The sequence below is a fragment of the Delphinapterus leucas genome, chromosome 3, assembly GCF_059928025.1.
Source record: "Delphinapterus leucas isolate spDelLeu-1000000601 "Yukka" chromosome 3, BTC_Dleu_Yukka2, whole genome shotgun sequence".
Classification (NCBI taxonomy): Eukaryota; Metazoa; Chordata; class Mammalia; order Artiodactyla; family Monodontidae; genus Delphinapterus; species Delphinapterus leucas.
In genome coordinates this window covers 159,687,596-159,704,367 of record NC_143131.1, presented here as the reverse complement: position 1 = coordinate 159,704,367, position 16,772 = coordinate 159,687,596, and the positions used below count along the sequence as shown (strand labels likewise).

At 51.6% G+C, this 16,772-nt stretch overlaps 2 protein-coding genes across 2 annotated transcripts in view; one reads left to right on the top strand and one right to left on the bottom strand.

Annotated features, from left to right (window-relative positions):
- The first annotated feature begins 3,581 nt into the window (after positions 1-3,581).
- SQSTM1 (sequestosome 1) lies at positions 3,582-15,765 on the top strand. The gene is made up of 8 exons (XM_022563302.3): positions 3,582-3,825; positions 5,898-5,993; positions 6,851-7,080; positions 7,176-7,317; positions 8,121-8,201; positions 13,195-13,409; positions 13,675-13,870; positions 14,876-15,765. The coding sequence occupies exons 1-8, from the start codon at positions 3,621-3,623 to the stop codon at positions 15,031-15,033; spliced, it is 1,323 nt and encodes a 440-aa protein (XP_022419010.1). The 5' UTR covers positions 3,582-3,620; the 3' UTR covers positions 15,034-15,765.
- The window catches only part of MRNIP (MRN complex interacting protein), a 17,816-nt gene continuing 16,736 nt past the window's right edge, over positions 15,693-16,772 (bottom strand). Inside the window, exon 8 of the mRNA XM_089909822.1 lies at positions 15,693-16,445. Coding sequence (XP_089765948.1) covers positions 15,960-16,445 — 486 coding nt within the window. The 3' untranslated portion in view covers positions 15,693-15,959. The remainder of the gene's footprint in view (positions 16,446-16,772) is intronic.

Genomic DNA, 16,772 nt, shown 5'->3' with positions numbered 1-16,772 from the left:
GATGGCATTTAGGGTGGGAGGTTGCCACTGGAAGCAGCGACTGGAGGCAGTGGGGAAAGTGGTCCAGGCAAGGGGAGGAGCCAGGAAAAAGTCACCAGGTGGAATGATTTGACTGGTTAGGAACCAAGGAGAGGGTGTGTGCCTTCTTCCTTAGGGAGAGGAAGAGAATAGCAGACAGGTCCTTGGGCAGTGTGTCCTGAAGGCACCCTATCCATGACACTGTTCCCCCATGGAGAAACAAACTCAAACCTTGGGCCTGGGGTTGGGGTGGGGAGAGGCTTGATCCCCTGTGATCTTCAATCTAAATGGTGGCCCAGAGCAGCTCAGCCTGTGACCTGTGGTGGCCTTGTCTCTGGCTGCCCCACCACCTACCTCTAGGCTTGGCTCCACACCCCAAAGAAAATAAACTAAAGGGAACTTCAGGAAACCATTGTCAAGGGATGGGATTGAGACAGGCTGGGACCTGTGACTCTTTGCTGCAGTGGTTGCACCTGGACAAACTTCTTCTGCACCTGGACAAACTTCTTCAGCAAGGAAACACAAAGAAACTATAAGGGACTAAAAATAACTGCTCACATATGCATTTGGGGCAAATTATGGACAACAAGATACAAAAAGACCAAAAAAACGCAACTGCCACTTCTGAAGAGCCGGGAGCAAAAACAGGATGTTGGCAGCAAAAGCAGGGTACTGCACGTGCCCCCTACACGCACCACCACCAGAGGGGTGGGCACACCACCTAAGCCACCCCTCTGGCCTGGCCCCTGGACACGCCCCTACCCTCACCCCATATAAGAAACAAGCTCACTGTCCCCCACCCCCCCAGAGAGAGTGAGTAAGGAAACCTATTATGTGTTTTTGCTCCCCCCTGCTGCAGCAGGCGTCCCAAGAAAGGCTTGCCTGAATTTCTTGTCTGGCCTCTCGTCAATTTCTGTTGATTGGGGAAGGCCCAGAACCCTGGTGGGTATCAGGATTATTTTTGGAAGGGAGAACTGAGGAGGTGGTTACAACACACCAGAGAGCAATAAAAGCAGAAGGCTTTCCAGGCACCCCTGCTCCTCTCATCTTCCAGAACCTTTTGACTCAAGGTCTCTTCTGTGCTCCCCACTCTTTCACCTCAGTCTTGGCTGTAGTCTCCTGCTTGACACCCCCCTCCCAGCTGACACCCCCAAAGGCAATCAAACAACAACTAACACACCTAGGGGGCATCACCAGGGAACGGTGACTCAGATTGTCCCACTCCAGTTCCATTTCAAAGGTGAGGAAACTGAGAGGCTGGTCATTTGCCCAACAGTGGCAGGGCTGGTGGATAGTGGGTCTCCTGATTCAGGCACCAAGCTTTCCCATTGGCGGAGTGTGCATGCTATGTCCTGGAGGGTAGGGAGGGGAGTCAGTGGGCAGGGAGCTCCCTGCAGCCCTGGGAGGGTAAGGAAATCAGATGTGGGAAGGAGGTCTTGGATCATAGGGACAGGGTCTGGTGGCCAGCTCCCTGCCACCCTGGCCTCTACTTGCTCTTTTGACCCCTGCGTCCTGAAGAGACCCATGCAACAGCTCCTCACCTCGGCTGCCTGGCTGCCTGATGTCATTGAGATGGGTGGCAGCAAGGGGGCCGGGGATCCCCTGGTTATGACAGCTGGTCATGGGACGCTGACTCACTGCCGGCCAGACCACCTGACCACAAGTGCAGGCGGAGAGGGCCCTGCAAGGGAGTTCCCCAGCTGCAGCCTTGTTTACCTCTAGCAAGCCTTGGGGGAGGGCAGGAGGAGGGCAGGGCTCAGCAGTGGGGCATGCTGGGAAGGCCAGAACCTGGGCTCTCCAGGGGCAGGGGTCTCCCTGCTTCCCAGGGCCCCATTTCCTTCCAACCCCTTTCTCCCTGAGCTTTCCATCCCTCCCTGCAAACCCACCACGGTCCCAAACAGAGCCAAAAGGCAAGAAAGCAAATGTGTTCCTAGGGGCGGCCTCCGTCTCAGCTGCCTGTTTAGACAGAGGCTGTGCCTGGAGTCCTTCCTGAAACCTGAGGTTCCCTAGAGCCACAGGACTTTCCTTGTGCACCCCCCACGCTCTCAGATGGGGATGATGTAGTTCTGGGGTCAGGAAGCTGGGCTCTTGGCCTGGCCTGCCCAGGGCTGAGTGGCTCCCAAGCTGCTGAGTCACACTGGGGCACCTGTGGGCCACTGCAGCCTCCACCCAGTGGAGGCTGTTCCCTCTTTGTCCCCTGACCCTGTCTGTAGGGCAGCAGGCAGATAGGGTCACTTTCACAGGCTTACAGCAGGGATGCAGAGAGAAGCCTGAGAGGGGACTGTCTTCTCTACAGGGCTGCTCTGGAGCTCTCTGCGAAGGACAAGCCACACCTGTGGACAGGTCCCTGCTGTGCTTCCACAACCAAGTCCCCCTTGCACCTGATTAACCAAATCCAACCTACTTTCCTGTGGTCTCCAGGTTTCCCATCCCTTGAAGTTTTACCTGCTTCCACAAACCCTACCATGAAAAAGCATGAATTTGACTCAGTAGGTTTGACTTTCTACTCACAGAACCGTATCTGGGAGGATTCATAGGGTGACATAACCTTCCTGCCTACCTTCTTCTAAGACACCCACCCGCAACAGCCCCCTTCCCCCAGGCCATTTGAACAGGTCACTTTTGTCACATAAAGCCGGAGATGTCCAGTGCAGGAGGGAGGTGGGCAACAGAGGCCCAAAGCCTCTGTTTCTTGGTCCCTAGCTGGGGGCTGTTGAGCTAAATACTGGGCTACCCATGAGGCCAACAGACCTGAGACCCCTCAGGCCCTTGGGCACCACCGGCTGACTAGTGGGTGTCCAGGCACCAATGGGGAGTCTCTTGGGCTGCAGTGAACACTTGGTGGCCACTGAGACTCCAGGAAGCCTTAGCAGGCCCTCCAGTCAGGTGGGGATGGGAAGATCCTGCACCCTTCTGGCACTTCTCAACCCTACCCCCTATCAAACTGGGAGCTCCTCTGGTGCTCAGGCTTCAGTTGGGGGTCTGTCCCTCAACTCAGTAAGGGACAGTCATGGAGGATGCTGGGGATGGCGGAGTGGGCTGCCACCTGAAAAGCCGATGGCTTCGAATGGGGTCGGCTGCCAAGAGTGACAAGGTCAGGACAGCACCTCGGGAGCCAATTTGTTCTAGCTGGCGGTGCTCGCTGAGCGCCTAGGAACTTCCTGGCTTCCGGCCTCTGTTGTCCACCTCCCTCCTGCACTGGCCATCTCCGGGCGGCCTGGGCTCTGCTCTGCTGAGTCACGGCCGGGACCAGACCTGCGAGGGATCTGGGGCGGGACCCTGGCCGGTCCCTTTCCCTAGGTGCAGAGGCGGGCGCCAGACCGAGATGTCGGACTGCGGGGCCGGCCTCTTGGGGTCCCTGATGCATTAGGGGCAATGAGGAAAGGGGGCGGCAATGAGGGGGCCCGGCGGCGAGGAGGCTGTAGTGAGTCTGGGGCTCCCGCAGGGTGGCTCGCGCGCGACGGCCTGGCGACAAGGGCTGGACCGGGCGCGCTCAGACCCCGCCCCCAGGAAGTGGGGAGGGCGGGGCTCCCAGAGTGCCCTACAAAAGCCGCACGCCTGAGCGGTTCCCCAGCGGCTCCACTCCTGCTTCCCAACCGGCGATGGCGTCGCTCACCGTGAAGGCCTACCTTCTGGGCAAGGAGGACGCAGCCCGCGAGATCCGCCGCTTCAGCTTCTGTTTTAGCCCGGAGCCCGAAGCGGAAGCTGAGTCCACAGCTGGCCCGCGGCCCTGCGAGCGGCTGCTGAGCCGGGTGGCCGCCCTGTTCCCCGTACTACGGCCCGGCGGCTTCCAGGCTCACTACCGCGGTGAGCGGCCGGGCGCCCTAAGGCAGCGGCGCGGGGTCGTGACGCAGTCCTGCTCTGCTGGCGGGGTGGCTGTCTCTTCTTTCTCGTCGGGCCTGGTGGCGTCTGCGGGGGTTTGCTCTGGCTGCTCGCTGGGTGGACGGCGGCCCGCGTGGGTCCCTAGTTCGGCTTCGGGTGCCATCCTGGTGACGAGGAGTGGTGACTACAGCCGTCCCTAGTAGGGTCAGGCGCTGCCAGGCTCTCCGGGCGGATCTCAGGCCTGGCGGCGTAAGAGACCTCCTCCCCCACCCCCACCCCCGCCCGCCATGATGTTGCAGATCTTGGCGAAGGCGCACCGGGGCGTCCTCACCGGCTCGCGAGCAGGCACAGGGTGGTCAGAGGGGCACTCAGGTTACAGTGACATCTTGTTGCTGCCGAGTCTGGGCCTGCTAGTGCCAGGTGGGGGTTGTGATAATAACCCGGAAGAGCCTGGGCCGGCAGACTAGGAGGAAGGGCTGGCTGGGGAGGAGGACTCAGCTGTGCGGCCTGGCCCGCGAGTTCCGGGCCGGCGGCTGGGAGGGGAGATCGGGGACAGACCACAGAACGCCCAAGACCAGGCGGAGTCCAGACGTTATCCCATTGGCAGTGGATAGAGGAACCAGATGAAAACGTTCTTGAGAAGTGTTGGTGTAGGGACAGAGCCCAGGAGCCAGCTCAGTTTCTAGCTGCGCTGGCAAGACTGGTGGCTGCTGGGGGTGGGGTTGGGGGAAGTTGTTGTGACTGGGACGGAGGCGGGCCTGCCGGTAGGTGGGTCCGTGCTAGGACCTTCCTCAGGACTGCTGCCATCTTGCCAGGGCCCCAAATTTTAAAATTTATTTATTTTCAGAGTAGATCGTTGTTTATTTATTTTTAAAATTTTTACTGGAGTGTAGTTGCTTTACAATGTTGTGTTAGTTTCTGCTGTACAGCAAAGTAAACCAGGCATACATACACATATATCCCCTCTTTTTTGGATTTCTTCCACCTTTTTTTAAAATAACAGTTTTATTGAGCTACAGTTCACATACTATAGAATTCATCCATTTAAAGTGTACAGTTTTCGGCATATTTACAGATTTGTGCAGCCGTTATCACAGTCATCTTGGAACCTTTCCATCACCTTATAAAGAAACTCTGCGCTTTAGCTATCCTCCCATCCCCATCATCCCATACCCCCAGCCCTAAACTACCACTAATCTACTTTGTTTATGGATTTCCCTATTCCGAACATTTCCTGTAAAAATATGTAGTCTATTGTAACTGGCTTCTTTTACTTAGCATAATGTTTTCAAGGTTCACCTATGTTGTAGTATGTATCAGTATTTCATTCCTTTTTGGGGCTGGGAAAGTTTCAATTTTATGGACACAGCACATTTTGTTGAGCTGTGTATTAGTTGATGGACATTTGGGTTGTTTCCACCTTTTGACACAGCCCCTGTTTTTATGGTAGATGTTGCATCTGGTGACCCATAGACCTGAACCAGCCTGCAGATGTATGGTGTGGTTTGTCTTGCATGGTGATGCTTTAAACCATTTGAGCCAACATCTAAAAACTAGAGACTACATATAAATACGCAATTTTAGCTTTGTTGGGGGAGGAAGCAGGCAGATGCATTCTACTTTACTCTCCTAAGACACAAGAGATCCAAGGCCTTTGGAGGTGCTGGACCCCTGACGAGCAGGTCACAGATGGGGATCTCCCACAGTTGATGAGGAGCTGGGTCTGGTTGGATGTGGATGGAGACAGCACCTTTCTGATGGGGCAGCTAGTGCAGAGGCAGAGTGGCAGGTGGCCAGGTGCTACCATTGCTGCGTCTGCACACACGTACTCTGCCTCTCGTGTGCACCCCGGGTCCAGGTTGGAGTACTTGCTCTCCAGGCAGTGGCAGAGTGAATGGGCAGTTTGTCCTCAGCCCTACTTTCCCCTGGCTCAGACAAGTGGGCTTCAGTTTATAGCCCTACAAGTGCCCCTTTTGCACTGGCCTCAGCCCTTTTCAGCAGCTTGTGTCCAACTGAGAGGCCCTGGGTGCTCACTTGCTGTCTTTTAAACAATCTAGATGAGGACGGGGACTTGGTTGCCTTCTCCAGTGACGAGGAACTGAAGATGGCGATGTCATATGTGAAGGACGACATCTTCCGTATTTACATTAAAGGTAAGGGGCAGCCTGAAGCCAGGTGTTCCTGCTGAGTACAACTGGCTTGAGGTTATGGAGACGTTCCCCTAAAGAAGGGGAGAGGAGACTGAAGGCTGTTTAAGACAGGGCCATAGTCATCGCTGTGCTTGGCCTGAAAAAGGAGTACATGCCCACCACAGGGGGTGAGGTCGGAGGGTCTCTGGGTTCACTTTAAAAATATATATATATAAAATAAATTAAAAAAATAAATTTAATAAATTTATTTTTCATTTTGGTTGCATTGGGTCTTCGTTGCTGTGCGCAGGCTTTCTCTTGTTGCAGCGACGGGAGCTGCTCTTCGTTGCGGTGCGTTGGCTTCTCTTGTTGCAGAGCACTGGCTCTAGACATGCGGGCTTCAGTCGTTGTGGCTCGCGGGCTCTAGAACGCAGGCTCAGTAGTTGTGGCGCACGGGCTTAGTTGCTCCATGGCATGTGGGATCTTCCCGGACCATGGCTTGAACCTGTGTCCCCTGCATTGGCAAGCGGATTCTTAACCACTGCGCCACCAGGGAAGTCCCTGGGTTCACTCTTGATTGTGCTCACGAGCTGAGGGTTTATTTTAGTGCGGGGCAAGGCCAAAGCCATGCAGACACAACTCTCTGTTGCTTTGCTCTTGCCTGGGCCACTCATCCCCAGGTCACAGGCGCAGGGATTGAGAACCTCCTAGCAGGCTCTGAGGTTGTGTTGTTGTTGCCACTTCAGTAAGTGAATTCGCCTGGATTCGGTGTCTGAAGGGTGGCATGAGGGACCTGCTGACTGTGATGGCCCCATAGCGCTGACAAGCAGGAGTCTTCCGTGGCTCACAAAGAGTGTCATGGTTTTCTGCCCTGCCTGCAGAGAAGAAGGAGTGCCGGCGGGACCACCGACCCCCGTGTGCTCAGGAGGTGCCCCGAAACATGGTGCACCCCAACGTTATCTGTGATGGTTGCAACGGGCCAGTGGTGGGGACCCGCTACAAGTGCAGCGTCTGTCCTGACTACGACCTATGCTCTGTCTGCGAGGGGAAGGGCATGCACAGGGAGCACAGCAAGCTTGCCTTCCCCAGCCCCTTTGGGCGCCCTTCTGAGGTGAGTGGGGCCTCCCTGTGGGCTCGGGGTGGGTGCAGGGTGGCAGGAGCCCCCTGACCTGGCACCACCCTGCCCCTCTGTCTACCCCTCCCCAGGGCTTCTCTCACAGCCGCTGGCTGCGGAAGCTGAAACACGGGCACTTTGGGTGGCCTGGCTGGGAGATGGGCCCACCGGGGAACTGGAGCCCACGTCCTCCTCGAGCGGGGGATGCCCACCCTGGCCCCGCTGCAGAATCAGGTGAGGCTTGTGTCTGCTGGCCTCGGAAGGGCGAGATGTGAGGGCTGGCAGAGCTGGAGGGCCTTCCCTGTGTCCTGAAATCCTGTGTGCCTATGGCTGGGCTGGGCACTTCATGGCCATTCCTGGCATTTAATCCTCACAAAACCCAGCAAAGTGTGGAGCATTATCTCCATTGTACAGGTGGGAAAACTGAGGCGCCTAAGTGCCCAAGGCCACTAATGCATCTGCCCTTGCCCATCTCCTCATGCTGCCCTCTGAGGTGGTCCTCACATATAGACGGGAGGCCCCCTCCAGCACCTGCATCTCCGCAGTGTACTCCCTTCTCTTTTATGCTAGCTGTCAGGAAAGTCAGAGCCAAATTTGCATGAGTCTTTTAAAACAGTCCCCAAGTCAAAAACTTACATATAGCTTGCATTCTGAACTTTTGGATTCTGGTTTTATTCTGATTTTATTAATCTTACTGTGTCCTTTGATTCACTTTATCTTTAGAGACAAAGATGGGGATGTTTGATTCGAGTAAATAATATTTTATACTGTATGTACTGAGCCCCCTGCGGAGTACCTAGGCACCAGGAACACAGATGAAGGGGGAGCAGAAGGGGAAGTGGTTTGAAGGACGAAGGGGCCCAGGAGGTGGCCTAGAGAGGGAGGGAGAGAGGGAAGCACTGGAGTGTAGGCTGCTGGGACAAGGCCCCGGGGGGAGGGCTCCTGGGATGAAGGTGACAGGACTGCAATGGGTATCAGTCATTGAGAGACATGCTTTGAATTAAGTGTATCTTTGTTTTTGTTTTTTAAAATCAAAGCTTCTGGTCCATCGGAGGATCCCAGTGTGAATTTCCTCAAGAATGTAGGAGAGAGTGTGGCAGCTGCCCTGAGCCCTCTGGGTAAGTGGTTGCCTGTCCGTCCTTTGATGCCAGCAGAGCATTTTGGTGACCAGTGTGTAGGTGGCTGCTGTGTGGCTTTCACTTGGGGTACTGCAGAGGAGCGGCAGCTCATGTGTGCTTGAGACCGCAAAGGTGTGTTGCCACATATCAAACTTCGCCAAGTGCTGCACCACAGGCCACTTGAAGGTGCATCCCCTGACAGATTCTTGAGCTTTCCACATGGAGTGTGGAATCAGCCAACGTTTGGTTGGAGTAATCCCACTAGGGAGGGTGCCCAGGCTCAGTTGCAGGGCTGGCCTGTCATCTTCTGCCTGTTTGTCCTTTGGGAGAAGACCAGTCTGTATTTCTCCTAGTGTGAGTCTTGGGGTTTCTTCAAGGACTTGGGTGAGTAGTTAGTTGAGATGCCATATTGCCTTTCCTCCCTTTTTGCAACCCCCAACCTTTCCTGGCGCTTCCTGAGTGCTGGTCTTGTGCCGGTGCCGGAGAGAAAGGAGTAAGGGAGGAAGGTTCTCTGTGTGCCGCCAGGTTCCCAGTGCGCAGGCCCAGGGTAGGTGTCTGGGTGGATGAGCCTCCGTAGTGTGCCCGGCCTGAGGCCAAAAGCTCCAAGAATTTAGAAAGCACTTGCTGTGTTTTGGCAGCAAGAATCAGTTGATGAAGGTGATTATGATGAATCCATGATCTTGGACTAGAAGAGAGCTCATCTTTGTGACTGCAGTGGCAGAAAGTGCCCACCTGGTCTGTCCAAAAGTTGTGTCCATGTCTGAAAGAATGCTGTAGGAGGGTGCCCAACCCCACCCGCCATCCAGCTTGTGGCTCACAGAGCATGACTGCCATTGCTTCCAAACTGAGACCATTTCTGTTCACACTCATTGAAGTAGCTTTGAAGCAACAGTGACATCTTGGTATTGCTGCTACATGAAATAGCTCAATTCACACATGGTTTCTGTACTGGAGTTAAAGGTTCTTGAGAGAGTGAGGAAAAAGAATTGCTATATTTAATGCTTTCTAAGGAGGGTAACAGTGGAGTAGTGATGAAATAATTGGGAGATAGGTTATCCCTAAACCCTGCCACTCACTTAAGACATAAGTGAAAGACATAGTAGAATTTTAAGAAATTCCAACTAATGGGTTGCTACTTAGGGGCCATGGGAAGTTTTTCTCTGGAAGATAGTAAATGGACAGTGGTTCTGGCTGAGTATCAGAATCACCAACAAAGGGTTGGGGTTTTTTTTTTGGTTTTTTGGTATATAATTTGGTGTATGGAAACTATTAAAACTATTCTGAAGAACAAAGTTTTTCACTAAAAGAATGAATGAGATGAACTGGGAAGTCACAATACCAAGTCTAGGTTCAGGCAGGGGACTTTAAAAGAGTGCGGAGTCCCAGGTCCCTTGATTCGGTAAGTGGGTCTTGGGTAGGGCCTGGGGTCTGTGTGTTCTGAAGGCTTCCCAGGAGACTCTGCGTCACGCTTGCTCTCCATCCCGAGACCCATCTGAGCTTGTGAAGTGTTTCAGAACTTGACCTGGATTCCCCACTCAGGACACAAGTGCTCAGAGGTCTTTTGGGATAAGGATTAAGGCCTTTTCAGATCTTTCGAAGTGGATGGAGTTGGTTTCTACTAACTAGGGAGGAGCCTGGAACCCTACAATACAAGAAAAGTTTCAGTAAAATAATTTTTGAGTAATTTCCATTGACAAAAGCCATTCGAGGAATGGGTTAAACTCTGTTGTTGGAGTTATGGGCATTTTCCTTTCTTATGAGGAACTAACAGGATGACTTACTCTGCTAACTGCCTACAAGGGACCATTTGTTCCCAGAGCATGGGCCCAGAGGGGATGTAACCACTGACACCTCCCAGAGGGCAATGTGTGCAGAGAGTCGGTGGCTTTAAAGTGCAAACCTGAGGCCTTTTTTTGGTAGGTGCTGTGAGAGCCAGCTGAGCAACACCGTGAGGCCCAGGGTGGAGGTCGCAGTCACCGACACCTAGGATGTAAAATAGCAGGGCCCTTCCTCGTCATGGGGTCTTCCATAAATGCCCCCACACAGAGGCTTTGGGGACAGCATGGCAGAGACTGGTACAGTCTTGTAAGCCCCGAAGTCTCAGATTATCATTAAGTTGGAGAAACCCTAGTTCAAAAATCTCAATGATCCATTTACAGAAGTGTCACATCATTCACCCATTTAGAAAAGTGAGAAAGTATATGGGTATTCATTGTACTGTTCTTCCAGCTTTTCTGACTGCTTGAACCTTTTCCTAATGAAAAGCTGTGGGGGAAATGGAAGAAGAACAATTTAAATTTTGCAGATGGGGTACCAGTAGCTAAGCCTGCTTTCATCTCTGCTTGCTCCTCAAACTCCACTAAAATAACAGTGAAGGGATTAAACGAAAAAATATAAAGCATCATGGATAAAGAACAAGAGAAAAAAGTAATAGAGGACAAGATAAAATGAAGTTATCAAACTTTGGAAGATGGGAAGTGGATGGAGAACAGTAACCAACAGAGTGGAGGCATCAGAAACCTATGCACCTGCATTAGAGATGCCACTGAGAAGCAAGACTGGCTGTGCAGGGACCAGAGAAGGCCAGGGAACCAGGGGAGGGGTTGAAGACGCCTATTAAGGATCATGTAGAGACTTCAAAGTCCCAGTCAGCCAGATGCTGGCCCTTGCCAACCCTTGCAGGAGACCTGGTGTTTAATTTAATTGCTGGAGCACTTGACCCAGGGAAGCTTCAGAGGTGGGGACACTAGGGACACAGGGCAGGGTGAGGCACCAGCCTGAAACTGGGCATCATGAATGAGAGAGTCCAGCAGAAGCTGGGGAGTCCCTGCTCAGGAGAGGCTGAATGCACCAGAGGAGCATCTGAAGCTCTGCCACCTAGGATCCCAGTACCTGGCTGGGCACCCTGTCAGCCTGCAGTTGGAAGATAATGACAGCCCTGGCCCCATGGAGAGTGCTTCCCATCATCTTTTCCTTAGTGCCTCGTTAGGATCAGACAGCTATGGATCACCAACAGTTTGGGGAAAACCTCCATGCACGGGAAAGAAGGAACTTGAGGAAGGACTTAATAGGGAAGAGAATGGTAACATCCTCAGTGAGATACAAAAAAGTATTTGTATCCATGAAAAACAGGATACCATAAAAATGATAACATAAAGGAACAGAATAAGAATGTTCTTGGAAATTAAAAAAAAAATAGAAAAAAGACAACTTCAAAAGAAGTCTCAGATTTTAAGATCATCTCAAGGAAATATTCTAGAAGCAAAACAAATAGAGGCAGAAGGAGAGAAAAGACGGGATAATTTGAGGATTAATCCTGGAGGTCCAATATAGGATGAAGGAATTCCAGAAAGAGAACATACTGTAGGGAGGAAATGAACAAAGAATACAAGACAGTCTCTTGGCACTAAGGACATTAACCTCTGGATCGAAAGGGACCCCAAATGCCTTGGACAATGACTAAAAAAAGACCCCACACCAAAGGTTATTGTCAAGTGTCAGAACCCTTGGGATAGAGACTCTGGAAACACTCCAGGTTGCTATAAAAGCTTGGGAATTCAAGGAGCACAGCAAGAGCTGGAAGACAAGTGACTTCAAAAGGCTCATCTAAAATGGTTTTTCAACCTCGAATTCTGTACCCAACTAAAATGATCGTGTGGGAGCAGAACAAAGTTGTCAGGAATGCAAGGGTCTTAATCATCTTACCTGGGCTTGAACTCCCTTTCTCTGGCCAAAATGAAGAAATAAGCCCAGAATGAAGAAAGAGGTGCTTGAAAATGGTACCCAATACATGAAAGAGTGACAAGAGGAGTCGCCAGGATGGAAGGAAAGGTGTAGCTGTGCCTCTGACCCCGAGAGCTGCCTGTCCAGGCTGGAGCTGGAAGCTCCATGCCCGCCAGGGGTGGTCTTCAGGGAAAAAAACAGAACGGATGCGGTATCTGATACACTTAACCTGTGTTGTAGAAAACACTATAGAGAAGCTGTGGGAGAATAAGGGGGAAGTTAGCAAATGAAAAGGAGGACATCGTTACTGCTACAGAAACAGACTGTAGAGTAAATAAGGCCAGTACTTGGCCCAGCAAAGAACAGTATTTATGTAGTGGCACTAATGTAAACACTGAATGCTGTTTTTACCAAAACTTGAGTTTGTGAAAGGACAGGGGAAGGGGTGGTAAAGTGTTGATCTTCCAGAGTAAGAAATAAGCAGTAAACTTGAGCAGTCAAGAAAGAAAGAGCATTTGTGGGTTGACAGCTGTCTCTGGGGAGTGGGCCAGGCTGTGTGGCGAGGGGCAGGGAATCTTCTATAGAAGACTGTAGTCTTTTTTAAAAATTTTATTGAAGTGTAGTTGATTTACAATGTTGTGTTAATTTCTGCTGTACAGCAAAGTGAGTCAGTAATATATATATATATTCTTTTTCATATTCTTTTCCATTATGGTTTATCACAGGATATTGAATATGGTTCCATGTGTTATACAGTAGGACCTTGTTGTTTATCCATTCTATAGTCTTTTAAAATTGTTTGACTCTAAGCTATGGGCATGCCCTTTGAGAAATTAAAAATAATTAAAAACATAGCCCTGGTGATTGTTCCCTCCCTTCCCCTCAGTGAGCATGTGCCCCAGAGTGTGAGAGACTGGAGGTAGACACACCAGCCAGTGCTTGCAGCCTAATGGGTCTTGCACAGAGCTTGCACGGGCTGTCTGCCTGCCTAAACAAAATTCGTGTGTTCAGTGTGCATGTTTTTCACATCACTAGGCCCCTGCACGCAAGTGCGATGCTTTATGTGGTCCTCACCACTGTGGCACAGGTGGTACTGGCCACACGTGGTATTTGGCTCTCACCCTGTTCCAAGGGCCTGGCCCTGCCTGCTGTGCAGCCGCTGTCCTACATGGTTAGGGGAAAACGAGGTCTGTTTATGGACTTTCTGGCTCTGAAGCTCACCTGGGATGCTAGCTATTAATCAAGTTTTTGTTTTCTCCTTGGCTTCCAGGCATTGAAGTCGATATTGACGTGGAACATGGAGGAAAGAGAAGCCGCCTGACACCCACCTCCCCAGGCAGCTCCACCCCAGAGGAGAAGTGTAGCTCTCAGACAAGCAGCTGCTGTTCCAACCCCAGCAAGCCAGACGGGGACGTGGAGGGCATGGCACAGTCTCTGGTGGAGCAAGTGAACAAGATCGCCCTGGAGTCAGGGGGTCAGCCTGAGGCAAGCACCCTCCCACGCCATCCCCAGGTTGTGGCCGCCCAGAGCTTATCCCAGCACCCCAGGCACAGCCCTTCCCTGGCACTCACACAGCCAGAGGGACCCATTTCTGTTGCAGAGTGTCGGTGGCATTTAAGTTCTGTGAACCCTCCGCTAGAACTTTGTAAAGCAAAAGCCTCTTTCCAGTCCTCCATGCCCTGACTCTCCCAGGCTGTGGTCAGGTGGCCTGTTGTCCTTGTCCTTGTGCTCATGGGGGGTTTTGTTCCAGGAACAGATGGAGTCTGATAACTGTTCAGGAGGAGATGATGACTGGACTCATTTGTCTTCAAAAGAGGTGGACCCATCTACAGGTGAACTCCAGTCTTTACAGATGCCTGAATCTGAAGGGCCAAGCTCTCTGGACCCTTCCCAGGAAGGACCCACAGGGCTGAAGGAAGCTGCATTGTACCCACATTTGCCACCAGGCAAGAGATTTCAAGTATTTTGTATTTCTATCTTTTCAGTTCAGAGCATCCTATCACTTGCTTTTAGCAACACAGAAAGACATCATGTTCTGTACTGCATGGCTTGTCTGTTGACGTAAGAGAAAATTGGGAGTTGGTTTTGTCCTCTGTGTCTATACTGAGCCTTAGTAAGCTCAGCTTTCTAAAACTTAACATCCAGACCCAGAATTACGAAGGCAGATGTGATGTGGTGGCGGCGCTGGCTTTGGCACTACTAAAAGTGGACTTGGGGTCCATCTTCACTGTTTCCTCATGGAAAGTGCTGACCTTGGAGCAGGGGTCCTAGCCAAGGCTCCGGTAGGAGCCAGGCAGGAAGCCACCGTGTAAAGTAGGTGGCGTGGAAGCAGTAGGATCGGGTGGAGAGTGTGCCAGCCTGGAGAACTCACACTGAATAAAAGAGGCCACTCACACCCTGCTCTGGTTCATCACTGTCACATGGCAATGACTTTTAAAACAGTATTCAAGTGGAAATCCATTCTATGGGCCAAATTTAGCCCTTGGGCTACCAGTATTTATCTTCTCTGCCTTAAAGCAGGGAGTGGCAAACTATGCCCTATGGGCCAAGAATGATTTTTTCATTTTTATAATGGTTGGAAAAAAGTCAAGATGGGAAAATTAGATGAAATTCAAATTTGTGTTCATAAATGTAAGTTTTACTGGAACACAGCGATGATCATTTGTTTACATTTTGTTTGGCTGCTTTTATGCTTGTAACAGCAGAGTTGAGTAGTTGTGACAGGGACACATAGCCTGCAAAGCAGCTTAAAATATTTATTCTCTGACCTTGTATAGAAAAAGGTTGCCAGTTCCTGCCTTGGAGGGTCCCTGTGAGGGTTAAGACCTTGTAAAAGGGCCAGGCCCTGCAGGCCCTGGGTACTTGGTGGCTGGACAGGATGCTGCCACATAACAGGTCACATTTGGGGCCCAGTGACTCTTCCTTATGGCTGTCATTACTCTCTCTGGCAGAAGCGGACCCCCGGCTGATTGAGTCCCTCTCCCAGATGCTATCCATGGGGTTCTCTGATGAAGGCGGCTGGCTCACCAGGCTCCTACAGACCAAGGATTATGACATCGGGGCTGCCCTAGACACCATCCAGTATTCAAAACACCCACCACCGTTGTGACAAAGTCTGCTCACCCATTCTGTGTCCCCTTTCTTCTCTCATAGTTGTGTTAAGCTAGTATAGAACCCCAGTGCCTCTGTAAGGGCCAGTTTCTCTGCATTCTTCTTCCAGAATCTGGGGGGTGGGGACGCACAAAGCCATTTAGGGCAGTAGAACAAGTGACACGAGGGGGTAATTCCAACCAGCTTCCTGTGGGCGCCTGCCTCCTTGCAGCTGGGGGTGCCCGGCTCCTTGCAGCCGGGGGTGCCCCCCTGGGGCAGAGTGAGAGACTCCTTGCTGGGGAGGATGCGGAGGCCACACTGCATCATATTCCCACTCTCTCCCTGCAGGATTACACCAGCAGTCCAGAACAGACCTTGCCTAACGGCCTTCTGCTTTTTTGCTTTTTTTAAAATGACTATAGTACCCTGACATGTAACTGATTTTCTGCTAGAAATCTGATATACTCTGAATTTGTCTAGAGTATAGCCAACATTCTGTTGGGGCGGATGAGGCTGTGCTGTAGTGATTACTAGAGGGTAGGACAGCTCAGGACTTTGGCTAAACATCTGGGAATAAAGAAGGGCTGACAGGGGAACTGATGTTGTTCACTGAGTGAGTACTGCCTGTTTCACAACTACTGTAATTCTCTCATTTCCCAATGTGTCAACTGCTTTTAAAGTAAGAAAATCGCTTTGTAGCCATTCTGTTATATTTGTAAACAATCTTAATTAAATGGTATAAGCACTTTAATCAGAGATGGTGAGATGAGAGATGATCTGTTTGATAGTTATGTTTATTGTTGGTTCTTGGTAGTTCCCATAAGTCATCCTTAGTCCTACTATTTAAAAGCAACTTGGGGAGCCCTGTTTCCAGTGGCGCAGAGATCAAGTGGAGAAGGGCTCACTTAACAAATATGTCTACATTAGTAACACATTAGTTTCAATTCACAGATGGTCATCAAAGTCCTCTCCGGTTTTAAAGAGGTCACACAGTCGCAGGAGTGAAGAAGACTCCTGCATCCCTTTGACCAAGACCCCACCCTCTGCCCAAGGGCCTGTGCCCCCTGACTGCTCGGGGGTTTTTCCGCAGAGCCTCTTGGGCCCAGGCGTGGGAGTGTGTGTAGCCTGAGGAAGCTGGAGTGCACCAAGGGTCCTGCAGAGGCCTTCCCTTGGGGTCTGGGTCCTGGGGGTCCCCTGCTGAGTCCATGCTGCTCGAGCTGGCCTGGGGCCTCTTTGCAGGGGGGTCAGGGGCTCCGTGTCCAAATGTGAGCTGTTTCCAAGTGGCGGAAGAAATTGTTCCCACTTACGAGACACGGTCCTGACCTGCTGGGCAGGACACGGTGGTTCCCCCCGAGGAACGACGAGCTCCCTGGTGTCCCAGTCCTCACGACTGCTTCCTTCTTTGACCTTCCCTGTCAGGCCAGTGTGGTCCTGAGGTGGAAACACAAGATGATGGCCATGTTCTCCATTCAGAAGAATGCCCAGCAGGCTCAAGGGACAAGGAGAGGAGGTCCTGTGCTTGTACTAGTCCTTGACTGTACCTCTGGGTGCTGACACTTTCTGCTCTGTGCTGTCTACTATTCTGTAGCCTGGCAGGCTAGGGACATGCCTTGATTTTGAGGTTTAGCAAAGCACAGCAAATAAATGCCCTCTCCGTCACTCCAAATCCCCTGCCAAATTCCATGACCAGGCTTCCCAAAAAAGGAAGATGTTCTCCTGTAATCAGGGTATGTCATGGGGACCTTAGCATCAGGTGAG

Excerpts from the sequence above, each read along its gene's own strand:
- SQSTM1 (XM_022563302.3), top strand. The coding sequence starts at position 3,621 with ATGGCGTCGCTCACCGTGAAGGCCTACCTTCTGGGCAAGGAGGACGCA. Across the intron at positions 3,826-5,897 it reads CTTCCAGGCTCACTACCGCG|ATGAGGACGGGGACTTGGTT; the intron begins GTGAGCGGCCGG and ends TAAACAATCTAG. Across the intron at positions 13,871-14,875 it reads GTACCCACATTTGCCACCAG|AAGCGGACCCCCGGCTGATT; the intron begins GCAAGAGATTTC and ends TCTCTCTGGCAG.